We start from the raw sequence: 27,848 nt of genomic DNA, 5'->3' as shown, positions 1-27,848 counted from the left end.
ATAAGACTGTATGGAAAGCAGTCTTTCCCAGGTATACACACTGTATACACACCTGAAGAAGGCTCAACGGCCGAAACGTTGTGTTCCCTTTCTTCTTTTTTTCAGCATGGAATAAACCTATTACTTGTTCCTTTGCAGCCTACGCATGCTGACGCAGCTACTCACCTGAACTACACACTGTATATTTCTACCCATTTGGAGAAAAGAATACACCACATAAGCTGTATATTATTTTTAAATGTCTCGCTTTCATAATTGCAGTACTGACTTTGTTAAATGTTTTCACACACCAAAATACCAAAATAAGCCAGTTAGTGTCATCATGTACAGACACCAATGGCGCAGAGCAGCCTACTACAGCACACACTCATTAAACTATTTGAGTGCTCTATGTGTTTCAGTCTTTTTGCTTGATCTTGTCAGGTTTGACAATCTAAACAGCAGCACCTGCTCTGTACTGGGATGGAAGACTGCTAAGGAAAACAGGTGGCTACAGCAAAGTGGTGGTGTTGGCAGGAGCAGAAGCAGGAGTGGTGGTCAAGAACTGGCAGGCAGCACTCTTCCCCCGGCACAACATTTCAAAACTCAACTTCCCAGGTACTATCCTCTTGGCCACAGGTCCCGATCACTCGGTCATTAAACAAACCGGCACTATTCTGGCTGAACTCCTGGTCCTTAAGGGCTGCCATGTGCCACCCAGGTGGGAGCTACACATCAGCAGTGGATAATGTGGGTTCTGTTCTGTAAGTAAATCGTTTTCGGATCTTTTGGAACGACGAGCACTATATAATTCCTCGCACTTATTACTTTAAAATGTAAAGGAAACAAACAAACTAGAGGCCAGGTATCAGCGCATGGACTGCATTACTTCTCAACTTGATCTCCCTATCGCAGAACACACACTGCCCATGTCTGCCAGGTTCTTCATACTGTCCAGGACAGAAGCTTCTGAGAGGCTTTGTTCACCACAGTGCCTCCTCTGGGACCTCATGGTTCCAGGGGTCTAAAGATGGAGCTAGATCAAGGGGCACAGAGGTTCAAACAGCAGATGAGCTCTGAAGGACTGGGCCTGTCTTATCTCTGTCTACTTCACGAGGCAGGGAACAACACTGCAACATACAACATTGAGCTACAAGGCCATCTTAAGTCCACTAATCGATCAAAATGATTTAGAGCAATATAAGGTTGTCACGATGGCGCAGGGGTCAGGAGAGCCGGGGCCCTGGGTTCAACACCTGGGAAGCTTTCTGTATGGAGCCTGTATGCTCTCCCCGTGTCTGTGTGGGTCTCCTCCCACAGCCCAAAGACAGACAAGCAGGTTAATTGACTTCTGGGAGAATTAGCCCTGGTGCGAGTGCGTCTGTCTGCCCTGTAAAAGACCGCCGTCCCGTCTTGCTTCTGTCGCCTGCCAGGACAGGCTCCGGCTGCCCTGCGAGCCACTACTGGATAAGGCTCAGAGAAAATGGAACGAGGGACGTAATGCAAACCAGTCAAAAATGATACTTGGTTGCCTTCCTATTTATGAAACGTTAAGGAACACTAAGTCAATTGTAAGCATATACAGTGCCTTGCAAAAGTATTCAGACCCTTGACCAATTCTCTTATTTTACTGAATTACAAATCCTACATTGAAATTTAGTTCTCTGTGATATTTTTATTTCAAAGCACTGAATGTCAAATTAATTAATTATTTTAATGTGACACTGATTTATGTTAGAAAATATTCTTAATAAAAATAAAAAACTCACTTAATAAAAATACAAAAACACTCCAGCCTGCTCCTACCACCACAGGTGTCACTAACTACTCACTCCAGCCTGCTCCTACCACCACAGGCCTCACTAACTACTCACTCCAGCCTGCTCCTACCACCACAACCGTCACTAACTACTCACTCCAGCCTGCTCCTACCACCACAACCGTCACTAACTACTCACTCCAGCCTGCTCCTACCACCACAGGCCTCACTAACTACTCACTCCAGCCTGCTCCTACCACCACAACCGTCACTAACTACTCACTCCAGCCTGCTCCTACCACCACAGGCGTCACTAACTACTCACTCCAGCCTGCTCCTACCACCACAACCGTCACTAACTACTCACTCCAGCCTGCTCCTACCAACACAACCGTCACTAACTACTCACTCCAGCCCGCTCCTACTACCACAACCGTCACTAACTACTCACTCCAGCCCGCTCCTACCAACACAACCGTCACTAACTACTCACTCCAGCCTGCTCCTACCAACACAATTGTCACTAACTACTCACTCCAGCCTGCTCCTACCACCACAACCGTCACTAACTACTCACTCCAGCCTGCTCCTACCAACACAACCGTCACTAACTACTCACTCCAGCCTGCTCCTACCAACACAACCGTCACTAACTACTCACTCCAGCCTGCTCCTACCACCACAGGTGTCACTAACTACTCACTCCAGCCTGCTCCTACCAACACAACCGTCACTAACTACTCACTCCAGCCTGCTCCTACCACCACAGGCGTCACTAACTACTCACTCCAGCCTGCTCCTACCAACACAACCGTCACTAACTACTCACTCCAGCCTGCTCCTACCAACACAACCATCACTAACTACTCACTCCAGCCTGCTCCTACCACCACAACCGTCACTAACTACTCACTCCAGCCTGCTCCTACCACCACAACCGTCACTAACTACTCACTCCAGCCTGCTCCTACCACCACAGGCCTCACTAACTACTCACTCCAGCCTGGTCCTACTACCACAACCGTCACTAACTACTCACTCCAGCCTGCTCCTACCAACACAACCATCACTAACTACTCACTCCAGCCTGCTCCTACTACCACAACCGTCACTAACTACTCACTCCAGCCTGCTCCTACCACCACAACCGTCACTAACTACTCACTCCAGCCTGCTCCTACTACCACAACTGTCACTAACTACTCACTCCAGCCTGCTCCTACCAACACAATTGTCACTAACTACTCACTCCAGCCTGCTCCTACCAACACAACCGTCACTAACTACTCACTCCAGCCTGCTCCTACCAACACAATTGTCACTAACTACTCACTCCAGCCTGCTCCTACCAACACAACCGTCACTAACTACTCACTCCAGCCTGCTCCTACCAACACAACCGTCACTAACTACTCACTCCAGCCTGCTCCTACCAACACAACCGTCACTAACTACTCACTCCAGCCTGCTCCTACCACCACAGGCCTCACTAACTACTCACTCCAGCCTGCTCCTACCACCACAGGCCTCACTAACTACTCACTCCAGCCTGGTCCTACCACCACAACCGTCACTAACTACTCACTCCAGCCTGCTCCTACCACCACAACCGTCACTAACTACTCACTCCAGCCTGCTCCTACTACCACAACTGTCACTAACTACTTACTCCAGCCTGCTCCTACCAACACAGGTGTCACTAACTACTCACTCCAGCCTGCTCCTACCACCACAACCGTCACTAACTACTCACTCCAGCCTGCTCCTACCAACACAACCGTCACTAACTACTCACTCCAGCCCACTCCTACCACCACAACCATCACTAACTACTCACTCCAGCCTGCTCCTACCACCACAGGCGTCACTAACTACTCACTCCAGCCCACTCCTACCACCACAGGCGTCACTAACTACTCACTCCAGCCTGCTCCTACCAACACAACCATCACTAACTACTCACTCCAGCCTGCTCCTACCAACACAACCGTCACTAACTACTCACTCCAGCCTGCTCCTACCACCACAGGCCTCACTAACTACTCACTCCAGCCTGCTCCTACCAACACAACCGTCACTAACTACTCACTCCAGCCTGCTCCTACCACCACAGGCCTCACTAACTACTCACTCCAGCCCGCTCCTACCACCACAGGTGTCACTAACTACTCACTCCAGCCCGCTCCTACCACCACAGGCCTCACTAACTACTCACTCCAGCCTGGTCCTACCACCACAACCGTCACTAACTACTCACTCCAGCCTGCTCCTACCACCACAACCGTCACTAACTACTCACTCCAGCCTGCTCCTACTACCACAACTGTCACTAACTACTTACTCCAGCCTGCTCCTACCAACACAGGTGTCACTAACTACTCACTCCAGCCTGCTCCTACCACCACAACCGTCACTAACTACTCACTCCAGCCTGCTCCTACCAACACAACCGTCACTAACTACTCACTCCAGCCCACTCCTACCACCACAACCATCACTAACTACTCACTCCAGCCTGCTCCTACCACCACAGGCGTCACTAACTACTCACTCCAGCCCACTCCTACCACCACAGGCGTCACTAACTACTCACTCCAGCCTGCTCCTACCAACACAACCATCACTAACTACTCACTCCAGCCTGCTCCTACCAACACAACCGTCACTAACTACTCACTCCAGCCTGCTCCTACCACCACAGGCCTCACTAACTACTCACTCCAGCCTGCTCCTACCAACACAACCGTCACTAACTACTCACTCCAGCCTGCTCCTACCACCACAGGCCTCACTAACTACTCACTCCAGCCCGCTCCTACCACCACAGGTGTCACTAACTACTCACTCCAGCCCGCTCCTACCAACACAGGTGTCACTAACTACTCACTCCAGCCTGCTCCTACTACCACAACCGTCACTAACTACTCACTCCAGCCTGCTCCTACCAACACAATTGTCATTAACTACTCACTCCAGCCTGCTCCTACCAACACAATTGTCATTAACTACTCACTCCAGCCTGCTCCTACTACCACAACCGTCACTAACTACTCACTCCAGCCTGCTCCTACCAACACAATTGTCACTAACTACTCACTCCAGCCTGCTCCTACCAACACAATGACCAAGTTAGTATCATTCAGAAACGGAGAAAATCCTATCTGACTTCTGAAAAACCAAGGGGTAAACAACCACCAACAGCCCATCTGTCACAGTCAAGATGTGTCATTTTTGTCCCCTCCCCGCGAAATGATTTATTTATGCCATACTGCCATAAGAAACCACACACCGGCACGGCCGGAAAGGCCGCTGGACTCTACAATAACAAGATGGACTGAGCCTTGCGTGCCCTGAGGATTGAGGAACTGACAGCGCCGAATCACAGGCAGCCGGGCTTGAAGCCGGCACTCCAACTTCCCGAGGCCTGCCATCCCGGGAAAAAAAAAAACCAAAACACTGGCAGCTGCCTCAGATGTCCCAGTAGTTCAGCAGCTCAGTAGCTCACTCACACATCTCCGAGCTCCTCGTCTCCCCTCCTGGCTGGACTCATGACCAGCCCGCTCAGAGAGACACCGTGCAGAGGCAGGGGCAGCAGACATTTCCCTCCGTGAGTAGCCTGTCACAGTCGGGCTCGCCGGGGACGATCACGGCTCGTCTCCACGACACTACTGCCTCCTCTCAAGCACCCGGGGAGCTCCTGAAACCGCAGGACAGGGCCCTACGCCAAGCAGCCGGCGAGAAATCCCCGCTACATCGCTGGCTTCAACACCCCCCTCCCTTACGCCGGCATTGTTGTCACACTCCAGCCCGCAGCCCAGCGGTCAGGCCCCGGGGCGGAAACTCACCGTGCAAAGCCGAGGCCTGGAGTATTGCCCCAGAAGTGCCGTCGATGACTTTGATGCTGCCCCGGCTTGTGACGGCCAGGATGGCGTTGAGGGCCGGGTGATAGGAGAGGCTGCGCAGGCCCACCTCGTCGCAGCGCAAGCAGCCGTCTCTCAGTACGATCCAGTCGGAGGAGGTGGAGGAGCAGGAGCCCGGCGAGGCCGCGGCCGCCATCTTTCTTTATTTCTCCCTTCCCCTCTCTCTCTCTCAGTCTCGGGGAGCTCCGATGTTAAGGGTGGGTGTAAAAAGACAGAAGGCTGAATCCCAAACTATCGCTGGACTACCACTGCTGGCGCTCCTCCTCCCGAGAACGCAGTAGCGGCTATTCACCATCAGGGCTGGGCAGCCGAGGGCTCCTCTCTTCAGCACACAGATGGCAGGTAAACGGAACTAGCGTAGCGCCAGGTCCCCTCCGCACCGCTAGGGGCGCCGTAGCTTTCAGGAGGCGCTTGATGGACGGCCGGTGAACATTTTAACTTTCTATCGTACAAGTGCTCCTGTTTTGAGGTCCCGGAGAATTGAGCGAAAACGAAAGTCTGTGCTGTCAATGTGCCTTTGTGTGCTTTGTGTGTATTTGCCTCTTTGCTGTGCCTGACGTGATGATCGCAGTGCTTGACACGTTAAATTGTCCATTTTCTACCAGAAGCTTGGAGGCACTGGAAGCTTAATGTTTTAATCGCAGCATTAAGCCGCATAATGCAATTACACAGTTTAGCGATTCATAGTGTTACTAGACGAGACTTTTTTATATTTGACTTGCCTCAAATCGAACAGACGAGCTTCCCAAAACATTAAATAACATTACCTGGGTTCAGTATTAGAGGTTCAGTTTATCTATCCATAACATCTGCACCTCAATTCAAATATCTCCAAGTATTTTATGTTAATAGATTAGATACGTACTGTATACGGAAATCCCTTACTTCAAAAGTGAAAGCAATTCGCATTTATCTTTGCATACTAAGTAAGGTATAATAGTGTAACGCCCCGGGTTAAGATAAAGTAAATTACAGACTTGATATTACAAATAATGCATTTTTAACAGTGAAATTTGGACACCTGGTCGTTTATTTTTTAAATGTTCTCTAACTCATTGGTTTTGGAATCGGTATCATCTCTTAAAGCTCCAAACACGTCTTGCTTTACTCTCGATATATTCCTATTATCTCATTCTTCTTGAATGAGTAAACAAGGCACATGCTCCTGGATTATTGATATCATGAGTATTTCAGGAAATCCCTGTGGAATACACTGTGGAAACTAAGACAGTCCCTCTTAACCCATTAACACGATGGATTCTTGCTCCATTGCCTTTTTCAGTTTCAGCTCACTGCGTACGTTTTACCTAGCCCTTTAAGTTAAAACAGAAAAAAATTAAAACAGAAGAGATTATATGGTTATTAAACCATGAGGTAATTCCAAAAACATGTAAATGACATGGTTTGAAGACTATGCATTTGTTACTTGAAACTAAACAAGCTGATGAGAAACAACATGCTCACAAGATCTGATCCCCGAATAGTCTTGGGTTGTTACTAGTGCTGCTAGTTGTTGTTTGAGGCCTAAATAATCCACGACCACAATGCTCCATTATTCAAAGTTAGATTTATGCTTTGTCCAAAAAACATCCTTGATGTTATCAATCCATGGTGTAATCTGGGCTGAGATCAATAAACTGGGTTGAGGTTGCAGACTTACACACTGATGTCGTACACAGCGTGAGACCACATGATAATCAAATGTGGGTTTCTTGTTTGTTTAAAAAGTACAACCATTTTTTCATATGCATCTTATTTTTAATTATCTACATAGGAATGAGAGACTCGATTTATACGTCATGTACCCAGAAGGAGATTTTATGTTTGCTAGTAAATACATCATTCATTTTTGATTCAGGATTTTAAGGAAGATGTATTTACTTGTGTAATACATGTTGAACTTCCCAGACATATAATTCCATTTAATATTCTACCATAGTAATCAAATAAATAACATTTGTAAAACACTTTTATTCTTATGTAACTCCAATTACAAACAAGAAGATTAATACCAATAGATAATCTGACCAAACCTGAAGTAGTCAAATATTAAATAAAAATAAACAATACTAATAGTCAGTTAGGATAATCAAATCAGATGTGCAGTTATATGGAGTATATGGAGTTGCAGATTCATCATTAGTAGTCATTATCACATAGTCATAATGACAAAATATGACTGCTTAATTTGAGATTCTCTGATTTGTTTAATGACACACTAACTTTCCAGGAAGATATCAAATTGATTAAGGGCACCAAGACTTTAGTAAGACTTTACTAAAGATTTAATTATCTAAGGTTTTAAGTCCCGTCATTGTCAACAGTAATATACGCATGACTTGCATAAAACACAGTTCAGAACATGCTTGTTGATATTCACCTTATTATAGGTCCCTTGTTTCTATTCTAAATGAATCAGACTGTAGATCTCAATCATTTGTTTTATTTACAAAAGGAAAATTAATTATTCTCCATGATCCCGATTCTTGTTTAATTCTAGAGTTAGGAATATTAAAACTTTAGAAACTCTACCGTACTTTTGAATAATACGTGTAAAATAAAAGAGGCAAGCTAGGCGTTTCTCATGTCCATAAGAAGGAAGAGACAGTCAAAAGGTAAATTAAACAAACACACAAGTTTTTTTTATTTAAAAAGTGCATTTGATTAAAAAATAATCTGTGAGATTTAAGGAAAATATAAAGGTGCATGTGTAAGGATATACCCAAGAATTAGTTTTGAGATGGACTATTCTCCTGAATCCCTGCTTTGAATAAGATAAAGCTCCTAATCCAAAGGAAAAGCCCTCAGCAAATTAATATATTTCCAGAGATAATTATATATAATACAATGAGTGTTTTATAGTGTATTTTCCTTTTATTTAGGTTTTTTACAAATGTACATCTATAAAATATTAATAATATACTGGTAACAACCATATAACAGAAGATATGAAAGGCACCCAAATGTTTTTTTTCTCACAAACTACCCAATATCATCTAGTTGGACAAACATGTACAAATTAAAAGAAGAATCTAGTAGAACGATGCATGAAAAATGGATATACCACTAATGTTAAATTCTAAATTTCAATTCAGGTTAATTGAAACCTCCAAATACCGAAACAGAAAACAAAAGATCAGAGCTACATCTGAAATAGCTGTCTTCCCCTTAAGTCCAAAACAGAAAGAACTGCACTGCAATAAGGTGTTTCTGTTGCTTTTGGCACAGGCTTTCCAAATGAGAACTGCTAAATCCTGAAAGGTTTGTTAAGAGTTCTGAATATCACCTGGGTTTAACAAAAGCCTGTTTTTCATACAAAGCAAATTAACATGGTGCAGTTCCCTTTTAAAACCTCTGTACCTTGCAAAAATAACCACTTTCACTTTCTCTATAATTCAGAAAGCTGAAAAACTGAGGTTTTTAAACAAATCCTACATCTTTTATTAAGTACAAAGTTCATAGCTACATTTCATCATTAAATACACTGTACATTTTTCCTTTATGACCTATGAATGACCATGATTGTGAACCAAGTTGTATTGTAAAATAATAAAACAAAGCACATCTTCATGGTCCTTCTGAGAAGTTATTTGCCACTTTGCGATTCGGTCATCAATTCTCAGTGTGTTACACAGTTCCAAAGCAGACTGGCCAATTTTCAGACACCAGTATACAAGGATAGGAAGTAGATATACAGAAGGAAAATTGGGTATATAAGAAGTGGCTTCTTTGTCTTGAATTCATCCCCTACTAGCAAGGAAGCAGCACTGTACGCAGCCCAGAATACTCCAAAGAGCTGAAAAGGGGGAAAAAAAACATTGCATTATTCAACTGTCACCAGTAAATAAGTTCACAGGAATGTATTTACCAACTCGGACACAAATTTGCACCCATTTCTACAGCTGGGTATTGTACTGGAGCAATTTGAGTGAAGTAGAGTGCTCAGCAGCACAAGAGCAGCATCTCACCTGGGATTTGAACCCACAATCTTGCAGTTACATGTCCAGAATCATGACCACTTCAGCACAATGCTGCCCATGTACATAATTCACATGTTCTGTCAGTAGCAGCTCCTACATATTCTGCCTCTTGAACAGTACTGTATGTCATCGTCCATCCATTATCACAGAGCGGAAGGCTCAGAGAGGGACTGTGTCCTAGGCTGCACACCACTCGATCCCAGGGCAATTTAAAGAGCTCAATGAGCCAAATCACACCATGAAGCACGGAGGGAAGCATGCAAACTCTTTTTGTTGTGATGTGGTCAGGCTTACCTTTATCAGTGTAGACACCACGTCAAAGGCCCCAACCACCAAGAGCAGCGGCGCTATGACAATGAGCGGCAGTAAGGAATAGCCAATGACTCCAACAACCTGGCCATAAGACACCTGGCAATCAAGGCAGAGCACCCGGTTAGAAGAACTGTTCGGCCATCTTCCTCCAGCTGCTGCCTCAGTCGAGAGACTGCACAAGACGTGTGTTTTCTGAATAAGTATCTCAGTAGCCCTCGTGATTTAAATTTTGTTCCCCAGGACCTCATGTTTAAACTATTTTCCCTGTTGGAATGGTGGGTTCCACCATTGGCTCAGCCAGTCAAGGCACTGACTCAGGGCACAGACCGAGCACCACGGTCCTGCCGTCACAGGTTCGAGCCTGGGCACATCTCCAGCCAGCTGAGACCGGGGCTCCCCCTGCCGCACACCAGTTCCAGGAGTGTTGCCGGGGTGGGGTTGGGTATTAGTCAGCCGGGGCTCAGCTGTGACTCCAGAGGGCTTCAGTCAGAACCAGCTCTCCTGGGAGCTGCTAGGGGTGAAGGAGCAGACCTGCGTGTCTCATTCTCTCCTGTGCTTATATACGTCTTACATACAAACATATTAGTACACCTTCCTATGTGTGTATACAGTATATATCACAGTAGCCCTAAATCCAAGTCGTATACAAACAGAAATTCCTAAAATTAGTGTAAATCAAAATAACTGAGTATTCCAAAACTGGAAAAATATGCAATTCCCAGATGCAGAAGAAAGCAAGGCAAGTTACCTTTAGTGTGAAACTACAAAATATTTTAAAATCAATTAAATCCTCTGGATAAAAATGTTTTGTAGTTGTTCTACGATTTACACCCAGCCGATCTCTCCACTTTTTAGTAAAGGCGACTGTAATAAGGTTAAGTACAGCCATTACTTACTTCACCACCAAGAACTCTTGCCAGAAGAAAGATTGTCAGAGATCCAAATATCCATATAGTAATAATCCAGGACACCACCTTTGAGAACAGCGAATTCTTTTAGTACCTACATTTGTAAATTCCTATATTTAAGAAACATATAAATAAGTACAAAAACATCTGGCTGAACATTTACTTGATGCAAGCTGCTACCTAAGGTTGCAGATTTATTTTAGTATTAATATGTGCTTACTCAGAAGACTCGTATGTTGATATCAGTTGTAAAATATAAATAATACTTGTTTCCTTCCGAGCACTGATATCTAGATTATTAGCATAAGAAATAAAGCAAAACGCAAACAATACAAATTTTGTTTTCGTATGGTTTCAGGGGAAAATTGGTTAAGATGCCATGCCATTTCTGAAAATACTTTTCTTTCATTTTTATGGTTGATGGAAATTTTTCACTCTTGGCTTTTGGATACCGGTTAACAGATTTTAGTATCACTTTGATTAATTGATCATTCACGACTAATCATTGTGGCATAAGCATCAACTCAGTGGTAAGAGAACTGGCGATGCAAAGGTGAAATTTGTGAATCTGTTGCAGTTAGAAACAATAAATTGCTTTTAATCCTCCTTATAATAATAACTTTATCTATTTAAAAACAATAAAACATCGTGTCAACAAGACCACTCTTTAAGGAATGTTACTAATATACCCCAGCCTACTTTCGTCTTTGGTGCTGGGACATTGTATATGAGAATACATTTTTTCCTAGATAACAGATGACAGAGGTAAGAATTTTAATGTTTTCAAGGCAGACCTATGAACTGAAGAGCTTACAGTTGTGCAGTATCAGTGCTGTCTAATTCAGTTTAACTCACCCTGAACTGGCCGTACAGCGAGATCATGGAAAAGAGGAGAACTACAGCCAAGGGCCCCCAGAAATCAGGGTTATCCCTCACCACCTGCCGATTAAAGCCCAGGGACGGCATGGGCATCAGCACACAGCGGATCTTGTAGTAGATGTCCTTCAGGTCGATATCGAGCTCCTCTCTTCATTCAAGGGGAAAAAAACACAGAACACAACTGCATCATTACGAGGACAATCACATCTAAATCCAAGAACAAAACTAAAAGGGAGTGGACCAAGGACGGGAGGCACTTCTTTACACAAAGGGTTGTGGGAGTTTGGAACAAGACACCCCTCAATACCCAATTAAAGCCCCTTCCCTCAAGAAAAAGGTGGATAATATCTTCAGATCAACTACTAACAAACCAAAATTCTCCTTCCCTCTTCTTTCTGAAAGTCTTTCCTTCTGGAAAGCCAGGAAACTACAGGTCTCCCTGTCTGATGCCTAGTGGCAGGTGGGTTTCTGTTTGGCCTCCCGAGACATCAGAGGAAGAACCCAGCCCGATGAATTGTTCGGACTGCTGCATATTTCACACGTTTGCTATATTTGAGAACAGCCCTGCTACGGCGATCACGGGTCGTTCTCCACACTAATCTCCGCCGATTCCAAAGGCACGGCTGAGTATTCGGGTTCCGATCACGAGGGAGAAGGCGGGGGGGAGAGGCGACGCACAGGAGGGGCTTCGTGTCCTCTGGGTCGTCCTCGTCCACCTCCAGCAGCCAGCCATAGCCGCGCTGCCGCAGGAACGCCGTGGCATAAGCGTCTTTCGGAGACTCGCCGCCAAGGTTCAGCTTCACCTCTGGAGCGTCGATGGAGCCGCTGAGCTCTGCGGGGAAAACGAGGAAAGAAGATCCTGAAGGTCCAGTCTCAAGCTGCAGAACCACACTGGACACTAAAGGTGACCTGGCAAGACTAGGTATGACACGATCAGCAGCTCAACACAAAATTCTTATCTACAGCCATTGGTATCATTATTGATTTATTCCGACGATGCTTTTATCCAAAGCAACTAACATTTTTCCAGTACGTTGGCACCTTCATACAGTACATCTTTACTGCAGCACTGTGCTGGAGGATGCCCCGGCATCTGAACCCACAATCGTCCGGTTACAGCTTCAGAGCCCTGTCACAACACCGCAGCTGTCTTCACATCTTTCATTTAAAGGAGGCATTTTAACAGTGCCTGTCAATTCCAGCCCTCGAGGTTCACAGACCTGCAGGTTTTCATTTGCCATTTGAACTTAAAAGTTAAGTTGAATGTATTATTTTCATAATCTCATGGGGTTTTTTTTTAAATGTTGTTTAATCAGTTGGTAATTAAAAGTCAGTCTAAAACCAAGACACTAGACCGGGACTGAAATTGTCTACCCTTGTGTTACACAAAACCCACATCAGTGCCCTTTATTATCTGCTCAGCAGAAAATCGAATGCATATTTTGCCCAAGTACGAGGGCCAGTCGTGCAGGTACGATAAAGTACAAAAAAATCAGTGACAGGAAGACTAGCACAAGAGCACCGGAACAGAAGAATGAAACACAGAGAATGAAAACAGCACTAATGTCAGCACCTGACATCGATCTGTATTCCATGTTTACAGTGAACACATGCAAGTTAGCAAATCACATTAGCAGGATGCAAGTTCAAGACATGAGTACAATACAGTGTTATTGAAAGACATAACTGAAAACTGAGAGATCACATCCACATCCTATGTGGAAAAGCCAGTCATTATAAAATAAGAAATGCTCACTTATTTTTGGCAGAAACACACACTACCACCTAAAGCACGAACGACGAAAGCACCAATTACTACTCTGACTCAAGTTAAAATTACAATACAGTGTGTTTTACATATGTGGTTACAGATCAAGCAATGTTATGACTAATATACGTTTATTCCTCAATAAAGGTCTCTCGTTGGAGTTCTTCTAATGTAATGACAGTGTTATAATGTGAGCTCCGCATTATGCAATTCCTGCTGCAGTACATGAACGAGTTGTGTGCTCCCAATAATGACTGCGGGGATCCTTAGTTTATATATGGACAGCCCAGAAAACGACACCCATTCCCGCGACAACTTCAAAAGACTATCTACTCAAGCTGTCTAGCGTAGTTCTCTTCGCCTCCATGTTGTTTACAGGTACGATACACTGTTGACCGTGCGCCAGGGTTCGTAATAGGCTTGAAGACATTCACGAGTTACTTCATCATACTCACCTAAACGTGTTTTATCTTAAGACAACAGAAACGACCATTAGAAGCGTCTTTCGTAACAACTACACAGCTAAAACAAACATCAAAACTCTTTTCTGGGTTGTCGTTCACAGTATGACAACAACAACAACAACATTAATAATGCCGTATAAAAAGTGCGATTAGTCCTTGCAAGGCCTAGTCTACTGTACCTTCGGCGTCAGTCGAGGAAACGAAGGTAAAATCTCCGTTGGTTGGAGAGAAATGCTGCGCCTGCTGATGCATTGTTGATCTACTGACGGTCACCTTTATTTATCAACGACTGACATTTACATGAATATTTTTATCATAAATCAAAACAAAAAAATAAATAAATCTGCTGTAGGAAGGTTTTCACCACACACAATTTCGTGGCTATTACACCATGCTGCTGCACTACGACCGCCTCGCCCGACGCAAACTAGCCTCGAAATCTCAAAACAGATCCTGGACAAAAAGCAGGAAGTGAAAGGGGAGCTGGGAAATACGACACGTCAAAACCAACAGGGCAGCGCACTCCGCGCCCTCTGGTGGCCAGAGAGTGCGGCTGCACTGCGCTCTGGCTAGGATGTCGTCATTCGTATGTTACACAGAGACAGGTACAGGTTTATTCCATGCTGAAAAGAAGAAAAGAAATACAAAGTTTCGGCTGTGGATCCTTCTTCGGGTGTCAATACTACTTGAACTACATTCGTATTACATGCCTAAAACACCCGGGAAGCTTACAAACTAGAGGCCATTTGGTCCAGCTAAATTGATCCCATAACTCATCCACACCTCTCTTGAAATAAGTCAGAGGATCAGCTACTTCAACATAGTTGGGCAGCTTGTTTTATATGTTGAACCCCCTCTGTTCTGGATCTGAAGTAGAATATCCTGTACTTTCCATTTGGGTCCACTGATTCATGTTTTACTGTTGAAACAACTAGTGCGTTAACCGATTTTAACATCACAGCCCATAAATATCATATGAGATCTTAAATTGGATAATGCATGTATTTTGGACTGAAAGGTGCTTTTAGGTGGAAAACACAGAGGACAGATCAGAGGTGAATGCTCAGCTTTGGTGATGTAGTAAAGTTATGGAGTTAATTCCATGATTTAATGTGAAAGAAGGGAGAATAATATCAAATCATTTACTATATATGTATTAAAATACAACTAACAAATGGGAGATGGCGTGTTTGTGTGCTATAATTAAAATGAATTGCATGTAAATCTAAGAACAGATTCAAGCACAGAATCAATTTGGACAATTGATTATACACACTGATGGAAAAAAGAAACGCAACATTTCCTGGAATGAGAATACTATAGTTATAGCTTATGTACTTTCACAAAAAGTTGTCAATTTGTTTTAAGCCCTCTGACCAGCAATACAGCTTGTGCAGTGAGGTATTGCAACTTGCCAATCACACAAAAGCTCGTTAGGTGCAGGTGGAGCAATGCCTGATCAGGTCACCTTTAAAAAGGCCTTAATTCAAAGCTTAGGTCACTGCAAGAAAAATACACTTCAGTCAGTTTCCTGTGCATTGCATAATGCCTCGAATGTCACCAGAAGCAAGGGAAAGGGCTGCTGGCATGCTGCAGGCAGGCATGTCATGTGCCAGCGTTGCCAGACATTACAGAGTAAGCCGCTCCTCTGTGTCCCGACTGCAGAGAAGATTTCAGCAGACTGGCAGGACAGATGACTGAAGAAGAAATTAAATCATTTAAGAAATTAAATAAGTTAACACTGCAAAATAACAATTAAAAACATCAAATTAATCAATAGACAAATAAATAAAAAATATATGCATATGGCCTTAATTTTCGTGTTTTCTTCTTTATGCAATAAATGATGGCAGCGTTTTTCTCAAAGACCTGCAGGTCGCGAGATCTACCGTGAGCGAGGAAAGGCAGCGAGGAGGGCGGCGCGCGCGGCCGCCGGCGAGCCTGGAGGGACCGCGCATGCGCCGCCGCAGGCCTGGCGCTCATTGGCTGAGGGCCGACCAATGGGAAGCGCACGCCTCGGAGCCGGAGATTTGCCGCTAAAGAAGAAGCGGCAGGAGCTGATCCTGCTTTTCAGAGCAGCAAATACATTTCGGACCGCCGGAGAGAGAAGGATCCAGTAATGTGGAAAACAAACATCAGGTCAATTGGGTGAAAGACAGAGAGGTCAACGTGCATTTTCCAGTTTTGAGTAAACCCTGGTTTGTATGAGAGGTACGTTCTTTTTAAGCACGTTCGCGTAAACCGTCTACTTTTAAAAATATACATGAAGGATACTTTTCATTATATTAAAGAGGCGGTTTTTGTGTTGTCTTCGAGTTGCTCGGTATATACGGTATCATGCCTCTGGTGAGATGAGGAAAGTTTTTTTTCTCTCTGACGCACCAGTCAGTGGACAAGTGATTGATTGTATCTTTAATCAAGAGAAGGTTTTGAGGAATCGGATGTAAAAGACCTTAAAGGAGACCCTGCATATGCCTAAGGAAATAATCTGGTTATTTTTAGTTGATCCCTCAGGAACAAATTCAGTTAGAATAGGCGCCCAGGCCTTCAGACCGAGACCTTTGCCGTGTAGATTAAAGAGACGCTGCGATGGCGCCAAAGCGTGTCGAGACACCCTGGCAGTATGGACGCGTTCAGACCTCGGTCCTCATCCACAGGCCGGAACTATCTGAAGTGTTGGTGGTGTTGTCATATACAGGAACGATTTTAAATCGTGTTTGTGAACTACGGATCGTGAGCTACAAACGCGGCTCTCTTTTTTAATGGCAGAAGACCTCATCAGTAAAGCGCGCCAGCATGCACTGCTGGACGAATCAGAAGCTTGCACGATGCCCTCACTGCTGCCACTGCCAGAGTTTTTCCCACCAAAGTGCGATATAACAGTTATTTGCCGCTCTCTTTCTGCCAGCAGGGATTCGAAGGGCTGGTGACCATAATGGGGATTTCTGGCCTGCTGCAGTTCATCAAGGAGGCCTCCGAGCCCGTCAACGTGAAGAAGTACAAGGGGCAGACTGCTGCCGTGGACACGTACTGTTGGCTCCACAAAGGAGCCTTTTCCTGTGCAGAGAAGTTAGCGAAGGGGGAGCCCACCGACCAGTGAGTGTGACGTTCCCCGTTCCATTTGTCTTATCTGTGTTATGTTCTCCTTTTGCTCCTGCATAGAACTGTTTTGAGTATAAAAGGTTTTAAAAAACAAATAATTGGGGAAAACCTCACTTTCTAAACTTGTTTTAAACATCCATCCATCCATCCATTCACTTTCTAACTGCATCAGTCAGTTCATAGACCCACGCACACCGGGCTGTTTCCCAGAAGCCAGTATGTCTTTGGGCTGTGGGAGGAAGCCCATGTGAATGCAGGGAGAACATACAAACTCCACACAGACAGCACCCAGGTCCGGAATGAAACCCTCAGCTCTGTGAGGCTGCAGTGCTAACATCTGTGCCGCCTGTGTTTTAGACATGTTTTGCCCACGTAATAAATTGGCTGCTATAAGCCAGCTGCCAGACGTGCAGCAGCACTGTAAGTGGCAGTATAGTCGTTGGAGTAGGTCATGCCATCAGTGTCCAGCTTGGTGTTACACTACTCTTACGCTGCACAATAAGCAGCTCAGTGGCAGTGGTACGTGACAGGGCTGTTAGAAAAGCTATTGTTCTGGTCTTTGTTTCAGATATGTGACGTACTGCATGAAACTTGTCGATATGCTCCTCACCCACGGCATCAAGCCCATCCTGGTTTTCGACGGACGCAACCTGCCGTCTAAAAAAGAGGTGGAGAAGGCGCGCCGTGAGTAAGTCCCGCGGCCTGGCCTTGCCTGTAAAGTCAAATTTGCAAAGCCAAAAAAAAAGAACTCTCTATTTTTTTCTCCTCCCCGGGGCGGTCAAGGCGCCGGGAAGCGAACCTCCGGCAGGGCAGGCAGCTGCTGCGCGAGGGGAAGGTGTCGGAGGCGCGAGACTGCTTCACCCGCTGCGTCGACATCACGCCCGCCATGGCGCATGACGTCATCAAGGTGAGCGCCGCGGCGCTGGGTCCTGCGGGGAGAGGGCCCTCAGTACTGATGTCGGCTGCTCGGGAAGCCCTTCTCAAACTATCGCTTTAGTTGCATGGCTATAATTTGCTTACTGTTGGCTGTTGTGGCCTCGGGGTTGGAACTGTCTTGTCAGTCTAAGTGTGGCTGGTGTTGCGGTGGGTTGCCATACCCCCTCATGCAGCGCCACCGTCCTTTCTCTATACGTTACTACATCGTGGGGGTTAAAGCACGTGAACGTAGCTTTTCCGTGGAGGCGGTCTGGACCTGAGCAGCGGCTGATGTGTTTCTGTGCGGGCAGGCGGCCAGGGGGAGAGGCGTGGACTGCGTGGTGGCGCCCTACGAGGCCGACGCCCAGCTGGCCTATTTAAACAAGAGGGGGATTGCACAGGTGGTCATCACGGAGGACTCCGATCTGCTGGCTTTCGGCTGCACCAAGGTGAAGATCTTGAGGGCTAAACTGCGGCTACTTCTTCATACTTACCAAGAGCATCCATAAAAGACCACCTCCTCGAATCATCCCTGCTAATTAGGATACATTTGCCGTCTTACATACAGAAAGATGTAACTGCAACAAAGGATTGGTGCTAATCATAGTCTCTCCCTGTAATTCAGACATAATGGAAGCTGTCAGTCCTTGCCTATTGCCGTTCATTGATCAGGTTTTGCATATTTTTTAAGTCCATTAACAGTGTTGCAGCTTCCATGGTTTAAACACGTCTTGTCCAATGATTGATTTGGAGTATGAGCGACTCACGAGGATCATTTCGAGAAGTCAAGTTTTGTTGTTGTTGTTGTTGTTGTTGTTAGGTGCTTCTGAAAATGGACCGGTTTGGCAATGGCCTGGAGATAGCCCAGTCCTGCCTGGGGAAGTGCAAGTCCCTGGGGGACGTCTTCACAGAGGAGAAGTTCCGCTACATGTGCATCCTGTCTGGCTGCGACTACCTGGCCTCTATCCACGGGATCGGCCTGGGCAAAGCCTGCAAGCTGCTCAAGATGGCAAACAACCCCGACATCACCAAGGTGACGGAGACACGGCACAACTCAGTGAGGGGTTCAAACGGCCCATAGCACATACAAGCACCGAGGTCCATTTATACTGTTGGAGAGCACAGCAGGCAGGCCAGGATAATGTGACTTAGAGAAGGGACACAAACACAGGGAGTAAAAGGAGAGTTTTGTGACTGCGGTGCAGAGTTGACCAGCTATAGTCATTTGATTCTCATGAACCCTGACGCATTTTTTAAATTAAATAATCCTTTTCAGAACCGAAGGTTTCCCCCAGACACCAGGAACAGAGGTCTTGATGCTCCTTTCTTCTGTTTCCAGGTGATTAAGAAGATGGGTCAGTACCTGAACATGAGCATGACTGTCCCTGACGAGTATATCGAGGGATTCATCAAGGCAAACAACACCTTCCTCTATCAGCTGGTCTTCGACCCCCTCAGCAGGAGACTCGTTCCCCTGAACCCCTACCCAGAGGAGATTAACCCCCAGTCTCTCAGCTACGCGGGGCCGTATCCTTTAGTACAGAAGTCTTCCTTCCTCTGCCCTGAGTTGCCACTCCTCCAGCGTCCCCATGGTAACGGATGAGGATAAGTGAGGCTCTGTTTAAGCAAGCAAGACATTAAGCAGTCTTCAAGCAGGTATTCGCTCACAGGACTGAACCCTTCAAGGTTCAGTTGGTGTTCAGGCAGCTACCATCATAGCAGTAGGTATTCTATACCAAATTATTTTACAAAGTGACTGATGTTACTGGTCAGGTTTCTTCCTCCTCCTCTCAATAAATGTGATTTGCAGCAACTAGTACATAGGCTAAGCATATCTTTCGGCTTTGATGGTTCTATTTCATGAATACATTTTATCTACCAATAATGGTTGCACTCAAAACTCCTCTTATATATGCTCTCGTTAGGAGGGACTTCTGACTTGGCGGCTGTAATTGTGCCACCTACTGTCTGAGCTCATTTGTTCTCCCTGGAGTCATACGGGGGAAAATATAAACCGTTTAATTGACAACTGGTGCAGTAGAAAACATAAATAAATGATAAAGCAAGTAACTAGTTAAAAAGTATGCCAGTACATATGTTTGTGACTATTGTATTAGATGCACAAATATATAATTCATGTAAGTGAATTAGTAGGGAATTAAATAGAACTATTTAAGGTTCAAAGCTTTATTACGAAGTGTGCCAAACCTTCAAAAGGTGAAAGGGTATCCCTTGTTAAAACTCAAAATCTTGTTTTCTGGTGTTGATCTGCATGTTTAAGAGAGGTTTGTCTCCCTATGTCTTTGTGCTGCCTTTTCCTTAATTCCCCCAATCCAGTAACATGGGGGACCAGGCTGCCTTGCAGATCGCTCTTGGAAATGTGGATGTCAACAGCATGAAGAAGATTGATGATTATAATCCTGACATCACGCAGGTGGAAAACCGTTTTTGGCAGAGCTTGCCAACAATTTTGCTTGGCAGCAGTTTAAATGTTGATCTTGGCAGGTATTAGTGTGTTATTTACAAAGGCATTGCTTCCACATGGCAGTTGGAATACAAGGAAGGTTATACGGTAAATGACAGCAGTCCACACTTACTGTTTGATTGCTAGTACATCTCAGTGTCTCATCCAGCCTTCATTCAAGTTGATTTCCTGTGCTTAATTTGTAATTAATTTGAGCTACAGTACATCTCCTGCATGCAACACTGTCCCTATTAATGCTGTATTTATCTTAACATTCTCTGTTAGCTGTGCTCAGGGATTACATTGTTACATCAATGCATGCTGATGTAGTAGCTTCTATTTCATACATTTGGTTCTAAGACTCCTGGTATTTTGGTATGTACACTTAATTACACGTTGTCTTGTTTTTTCCCTTTCATTGTCTTTCTGATTCCCTTGCATTTGAACTCTCCCCCATCTTGCATTCTAGTAAAACCAAAGAGGTTTTGAATTTTCCTGTGCAACCTTTGCTCCTTTAGAGTACATGTAGTGCAAGTTAAATTCCTTAAGCAGTGTGCCATTGTGTGCGAAGTGTGTGAGCTGTTGTAATGGAAGTATGCCTGTGTTCTGTGTCCCTCAGCCTGTGAAGCCCAGGAGCCGTAGCTGGACTGATGCCCGGGTGCAGCAAGCCCCTTGTGAGCTCAGTATCTGGAGCAGGGAGTACAACCCAGCAGGGAATACGTTGTCCCAGCCCAGCGAGCCTCGATCTCCAGAGACGCTCTCCACCAGAGGAAAGGAGAAGGTCATCAGCACACAGCCCCTGAAGCTTCCTACCAGGCAGGCGCAGGTCAAGAGGCCAAGAGCAGGTAGGCCTGGCTCCTTCTTCTTAGGCCCTGCATGTTGTACTCTACCCTGAGAAATTTGTTTTGTCTTCATTGCCTGCTTATGTGAACAATTTGCTGAGTTTACATCATGTTTAAATCTGCCAGAGATTTTCCCTCCTCCCATCCTGATTTTGGGACTGTACCATTTCTCTTGTGCTGATTAACCCCCCCATCATCTTCCTAATAGGAAGATGAGAATCTGTAATGTTGTCTCTAGCTGGCACTTAAGGAAGGACTATGGGGGGTTTTGTTTAAACCCGGCGGTGTAACTGGCTCTCCTCTGCAGAATCGAGTATGTCGGAAGAAGTCCTGCTTGGGCAGTACTCATGCTCTGACACCAAGAAGCCCAGGAGAGAAGCAGGCACGCCCCCAGCCGGCAGCAGCATGGGTGCAGGAGAGAGGGCCTCGGGCCCCGCCAGTCAGCACAGGGCTCGCAACAGGTTCGCCACCGTGCTCCAGAGGAGGAACCAGGAGGAGGGAACAGCGGAGGAGCAAGGGTTATGCAGCAGGTACTCTTTCTGTTTCCCAATGCGATGCAATAAGATGATCCGTTCAGTGTGCTGGGAACACGGACAGTCAGTCAGCCCGTGCCTGAATTAGTCAAGCTATCCAAACCTTTTCCAAGTTGTCTGTCTGGCACTCTGTTTATGTTTCACGAAATTGAAAAAAGGGCTTGGAGACATTTTCAAATGTTGTAAAACATTTGCCGCGTTGGCTAAGTGTATACTCTTCTGCTTCTGATTTTTGTGAATGGGATTATACTTTTTGTTAAGCACTGACCTTCTTTGCTCTGCCCAGGTTTTTTTGCACCACGAGCTCCAGCATGGAGCCTGAGGCCAAGCAGGAAAGCCCAGTCAAGTCCCAGGAACCTGTCCCCGAGGTGCTGTATGTTTCTGGCCAGCACAGCGAGACATCGGATGTGCTGACAAGTACAGATACCGAGTTCCAAGGGAAGGGAAGTTCCAGGGCAGCAGGAGAAACTACCCCCCTGGGCTGTCAGTCCCCCTGTACGTCCAGCAGGGGGTCTGGGGTTTTTGGCTGGTCTGGAAGCCTTGGGGAAAAACCCAAGAATCTCACCTCGGGGGGTCTCGTAGCATTGCAGCAATTTCAGCGGATGAAGGAGAGTTTCTCCTGGAGCGCTCCTCGCCGGAAGCCCTCTGCTCTTTCTGGCTCTCTCCCTGACAAGGAGAACAGGCCTGGCTCGGAGAATGGGGAGCCCAGAGACTCAGGGGAAAGTGGATACTTCTCTCAGCCCAGCAGGACTTCCAGGGGAGAGAGCACTCTCCCTGACAAGGAGAACAGGCCTGGCTCGGAGAATGAGGAGCCCAGAGACTCAGGGGAAAGTGGATACTTCTCTCAGCCCAGCAGGACTTCCAGGGGAGAGAGCACTCTGCCTGACAAAGAGAACAGGCCTGGCTCAGAGGAAAGGGAGCCCACAGACTCGCAGGAAAGTGGTTACTTCTCTCAGTCCAGCAGACCCTTCAGGAATGAGAAAGAAAACACTCTCCCTGAGAAAGAGAACAGGTCTGGCCCAGAGGACAGGGAGCCCAGAGACTCGCAGGAAAGTGGTTACTTCTCTCAGTCCAGCAGACCCTTCAGGAATGAGAAAGAAAACACTCTCCCTGAGAAAGAGAACAGGTCTAGCCCAGAGGACAGGGAGCCCAGAGACTTGCAGGAAAGTGCCTATCTCTCTCAGACCAGCAGGACCTCCAGGAGAGAGAGCATCACCTCCCAGACTCGCCTCAGGGACAACCAAGACTCAGTATGTTTGCTTTCCTGAGTTGATTAACATGCATCATCGTTTTCAAAGATTGTTTTTCTGCTTCTTCTGCACTTCTAGATTGATATATTTTCATTGTATTTTTTTTAGGAAACTGGTAGCCAGGAGTCTGATTCCAGTGAAGGTGTCAACCGTTCCCCTGTGAAGGATAAAAATACTTGTACTTTGATCAAAGCAAAGGTAAAGAATACTATACTTCACATACTCTAAATAAGAAAGATGCAAAGTTGAAATTAATTAGGATTAAGTTAACCTTCAAAGCTAACATGACCTCAATGCAAGAGTGCTGTAAAGAAATCAAGTCTCAATCAAACACCAGAAGAGATCAATAATATTATTTTTAAAGGATAAATCCAGACTGATCACAAATGATTAATCACTTTTGTGTGTGGCTTGGCTTGTCTTGTCTTGGGTTTTATATGATGCTTAAAGAAAACCTGTTCTAATGGTTAAACTCTCTTAATTTTGTCATTTAAAGTGCAACTACAAGAATAACTGCAGGTAATGTTCTACGGTTTTTGTAACCCTAGCCCTACACTGGCCTCAAAAGCATGCTGATTTAAATACCATTTTACAGCTTTTCTGGCCTCGATGAAAATTTGCCTACAGAAGATAGTTAATTCAAAGAGCTTTGAAAAACTGTTTTGATTGTTTGAGAGTCATATTGTTTGGTTTGAGGAATATTTCGAATGTGATGACTGGAGGGCTTCGGTTTAAACCCCAGCTAGGGTTAGGATTAGCATTCCCACACTCCGTAAACATTTTTTACTCTCAGTGCTGGACTTCTGGGTCCAAGTCAGCTTTAGGATGAGTGATAATTTGCACCTACCTGTACTTTGATTTTTCGGAGACTTGTGGCTGCCTGTATTGTATACTGCCCCACAAAGTGAAAAGTTTAAAGGCCCTTGGTGAGATGTGAGCCGGCTCGCTGCCCTTGCTGGGGCCACTGCGCAGACGCTGTGCCTGTCCTGCCGCAGGTGTCCGGGCTGTCCCGAGCCAGCGCTGGGGGCCGGGGGGCCGCCGGGAAGCTCCGGGCCCGAGCTCCTGCCAGGGCCAGCGGGCTCAGGAAGAGAGGCAGCACCAACGACGAGAACAGGCCGGGCCTGCAGGCCACCATCAGCGACATGTGGAAGAACTTCGGCTTCAGAGCGTGAGTATCCGGTCCCCTGAAATCTCTTCAGAAGCGTTTGGATTTTGATCTCCTTCGTGATGTCTTACTGCTACTGCGCTGAATTTGAAGATGGTTTCCCTTCCCTTTTGTATCTTCCAAAGGGTCTACGTCTTAGGAATCATTTGAAGAGATTGTGACATATACTGTACTTGCATGAACCTTATCAGTGTAGTTTCAAACTTTTTTTTTATTCAGGTACAACTGAAGTATATTGTAATATTTAATTTAACAAAGTTGTTGGGAAAAGTAGTTGAAGAAAAAATGCTTTTTTTCTGCGTGGATCACTATATCTGTATTTATTCATTTCTAAAGACATTTCCTTTCAATTTTATTATAAAGAGTAATCATTTATACAATTTGTATATTTAACGTAAGTTTCCCTGACATAGAAAATGAATGCATGTTACTGATGCAGGACTCTGTTCTAAAGATGTTACTATTCATGAGGTTATTTGTCTAACAGAATCATTCTGGAAAGCTGAAGTCCAATTATTATTTTTTATTTTTCCACTAACCCCTAATTATTTGGGTCTATGAGAATTAGACTTGTAAGTCAAACTAATAAAACACCTATTTGTAATTATATAGTGACCGGTCTTTTAAAATGGTAAAAAGGCAAGTTAAACTTACAGAGGCAGTACCCATTCTGCCCTGTAGAGGGTACTATAAAATAAGATCCCATGAACGTTTTAGTAATTTGAGCTCTACCAGTTCCATTTAAGAGCACGAGTGAATACATGAGTCATATTCAACAGTTTGGTCTTGCATGGGTAAACAGCTGATTATTAGAATAAATGGCTGGATGGATGTTTTTAAAATGGTTTATCCGTTTTAGTAAGGGAGCTGGAGGATATCCTGGCAAGCCATGGGCGCGAGGTGGGAAATGCCCTGGATATCCGTCCATCTTAGGGCAGACTGGCAAAAACAGTCACGTACATAACAGGGCCAGTTGTCCCAAAAGCCAATTAACTGTGGAAGGAAACCCATGCAAATGCAGGGAAAACATGCAAACTCCACGCAGACAGCTCCCTGGAAGCCGGAATTGAACCCGGGACCCCAGTGCTGTGAGGCAGCAATGCTTACCACTGTGCCTCTGTGCCACCCTTCTCTCACGATGGTGTAATCTGTTATGAGTATAAATACTTATACAAATCCAGGTACTTTTTTTCTCAGCCTTCAAAGGAGAGCTAAGTCCCAAGTAAAAGCAGGTGTCTGAGGATTGGTGGCGTACGTGAACAGACCTGCGTGCAGCCCGGGGGGCGTGGGCTTTCTCTCGCCCCGGAGCTGTCGGGGTGCAGGGGAGGGGTGGGCTCTGGAGTGACGGGCTTCCTTCACTGTCCGTCTGCAGAGAGAAGGACAGCAGGCGTCCCTGCAGGAAAGGGGAGCCCATGTCTCCGGTGAAGGACAACGTTCAGTCCCCGGCGCCAGAATCGGGCCAGGACATCTACGGTACCCCTGCACTACCGTCTGTTTAGAGGTCTGGTATTGCTCACATTTCACACCAGACGTCTCAAGCTCAATTCCCTGGCCCAGGGTCTTCTGGTTCGTCTTTCGGTACGAGATCGATTAACCAACATGCTTATTTTTTTAAGGTCTTTTACCGCTGATCATTCACTTCATTTAAAGAAAGTGGCTGGGCTCTGTTGTGTTTTACAGAGGATCTTTAAATCAGAGTTTTAATTAAATAATTGGACTTTGTTACGGGGAGCTGGGGTGAACCACCAGACACGAGGTCTTCAAGGAATTTGGGTGGAAACCCATGATGTGTGTGCAGTGCCTTATATAAATAACTAAAAGTGTTTTTACAGAGGATATTCTGTAAGAGCTTTTATAGTATAAGCAAACTGGCGTGTGTATATATTATGTATATTATATATACTTGGTGTACTTGATTCATTTGCTGAGAAATGATCAGTTTATCCATTAATTTTGTCTGAATAAATGCCTTTTCATAAGCGTTTGTTTCTGCATCTTTTGTTTTTGCCATCGCTCAGCCTGTTCGTCTTGTCACTTTCCACACAGGGGTAAGTAGCAGTGAATCATGCTAATCTTGGTTGTTGCCATCATAAATAACTTGCCATTCAGGTGTGTAACGAATCGTTTGGGGTGTTTATTGTGAAAGCATTGTTTTCGGGTACCGTGATGTCCGTCAATGGCTGGGGTGTTCTGAGTCGTGCCGGAGGAATTCTCTGGGCCTTGCCCTCCCTCTCTCTGACGGCTTCTGCCTTCCTAGCTGCAGGCTAAGGCGGAGGCTGAGCCTAGCAGCACTGTACCCTTCTGGTAGCTGTTGTATCCAAAGCAGTATTGTACCTGTCTGGTAACTTGTATCCAAAGCAGTATTGTACCCGTCTGGTAACTTGTATCCACAGCACGGTCTCGCCTCTGTCTCGGCCAGAGCAGTGGGCAGGGCTGGGACAGCAGCGGGACGAGCTGCCCTGCATGCGCTTTGTGAGCGAATATTTTGTCGGGGGGGGGGGCAAGAAACTATTCAAGACGTCAAAGAAAAGATTCTTCCTTTTCGGGCAGATGGTTCGGACACGCCGTGCTCCTCTCGTCTCTGATGAGCCGTCTGTCCTGCAGCAGCCCTCCCCCTCCTTACACCCCAGCAAGCCAGGGGTCTCAGGCCCCAGTTAGACCTATAAAGCAACTTTGTCATACATTAGATAGATAGATACTTGATTGATCCCGTGAGGGAAATTGCAGTGCAACAGCAGCTTAACACACACAACACAGCCACAGTGTAACGAATTATATACTAATAGTACAATACATACAATACAATACAAGAGTTACTCACAGTCCGGACACACAAGAGGAAACTAGAACAGAACAGTACACAGAAAATCGTATCACACATATGAATATAAATATAGATGTAACCATAGATATAAATATAAATGTATTGCACAGGTCCCTGGCATATATTGCACAAAAGTGGTTGTAAACGGGAAAAAGAAAAAGAAAGAGAACAGATGTAGCAGTATATGTGTATATGCGTTTAGTCCAGAAACAGGTCACTGTCGCTGTTGCCTCTGCCAAGACGCAAGGTGGATGCGTTGTACAGTCTTATGGCAGACGGCAAGAATGACCTCCTGTAGCGCTCCCTGTCGCACCGTGGGTGAATCAGTCTATTGCTGAACGTGCTCTTCATTCCTGCAAGCCTGTCATAGAGGGGATGGGAGAAGTTGTCCATGATGGCCTCCAGTTTGGACATCATTCTCCTCTTAGCCACTACCTAGCTTTCACTTAAATGTGAATTAGATGTTCACTTAAAGGTACAGTGACCAATAAATCTGCTCAGAGCCTGGTTAGAGTTAATCCGATTATGTACCCTGTTTCCTTGTTTTTGAGGGGGTGGTAATGGTCGTTCACCCAGTTAGGCGAGTTAAGCCAGTGATGATCAGATGAAATGTTTATTAGTAGCAAAACTTGCAATATCTGATTTAGGAAAACAAGTCTTTGGTCAAAAGATTGTTTAATCTTAATCATTTAGGATCCAGTAAAATGCTTCTCAGTTGTTTAACCCTTCACCTTGTGCAGCAGAAGGCTGGCTCCAGTGTGCCCACAGGGACTAGCTCGCCGAC

The 27,848-nt window shown here is 45.5% G+C and overlaps 3 protein-coding genes across 13 annotated transcripts in view; 1 reads left to right on the top strand and 2 right to left on the bottom strand.

Annotated features, from left to right (window-relative positions):
• Window positions 1-6,019, bottom strand: part of birc6 (baculoviral IAP repeat containing 6) — a 111,549-nt gene extending 105,530 nt beyond the window's left edge. For all 10 annotated transcript variants that reach the window (XM_088610136.1, XM_088610139.1, XM_088610137.1 and 7 more), the window contains exon 1: window positions 5,584-6,019. In XM_088610136.1, coding sequence (XP_088466262.1) covers window positions 5,584-5,794 — 211 coding nt within the window. In that variant the 5' untranslated portion in view covers window positions 5,795-6,019. The remainder of the gene's footprint in view (window positions 1-5,583) is intronic.
• A 2,493-nt stretch (window positions 6,020-8,512) lies between these two features.
• Window positions 8,513-14,442, bottom strand: yipf4 (Yip1 domain family, member 4). Its single transcript, XM_088610147.1, has 6 exons — window positions 14,149-14,442; window positions 12,416-12,569; window positions 11,714-11,885; window positions 10,847-10,924; window positions 9,933-10,046; window positions 8,513-9,454 (listed from the first exon to the last, which is right to left on the bottom strand). The coding sequence occupies exons 1-6, from the start codon at window positions 14,219-14,221 to the stop codon at window positions 9,317-9,319; spliced, it is 729 nt and encodes a 242-aa protein (XP_088466273.1). The 5' UTR covers window positions 14,222-14,442; the 3' UTR covers window positions 8,513-9,316.
• Window positions 14,443-15,968: 1,526 nt separating this feature from the next.
• exo1 (exonuclease 1) lies at window positions 15,969-26,221 on the top strand. 2 transcript variants are annotated; one of them, XM_088609990.1, is made up of 14 exons: window positions 15,969-16,180; window positions 16,881-17,065; window positions 17,640-17,759; window positions 17,855-17,978; window positions 18,298-18,435; window positions 18,807-19,019; window positions 19,326-19,513; window positions 20,324-20,420; window positions 21,070-21,295; window positions 21,600-21,822; window positions 22,112-23,075; window positions 23,184-23,273; window positions 24,071-24,243; window positions 25,613-26,221. In XM_088609990.1, exons 2-14 carry the CDS (start codon window positions 16,905-16,907, stop codon window positions 25,737-25,739), a joined length of 2,844 nt encoding a protein of 947 aa, XP_088466116.1. In that variant the 5' UTR covers window positions 15,969-16,180; window positions 16,881-16,904; the 3' UTR covers window positions 25,740-26,221. The 2 variants fall into 2 exon arrangements, with proteins under 2 accessions (XP_088466116.1, XP_088466117.1); XM_088609991.1 differs by having other exon boundaries at window positions 16,878-17,065.
• The last annotated feature ends 1,627 nt before the right edge of the window (window positions 26,222-27,848 follow it).

Source organism: Lepisosteus platostomus, chromosome 17 (assembly GCF_059453375.1).
Source record: "Lepisosteus platostomus isolate fLepPlt1 chromosome 17, fLepPlt1.hap1, whole genome shotgun sequence".
NCBI classification, from domain to species: Eukaryota; Metazoa; Chordata; class Actinopteri; order Semionotiformes; family Lepisosteidae; genus Lepisosteus; species Lepisosteus platostomus.
Note: the sequence above shows the minus strand (reverse complement) of the source record. Positions and strands in the feature narration are given on the sequence as shown.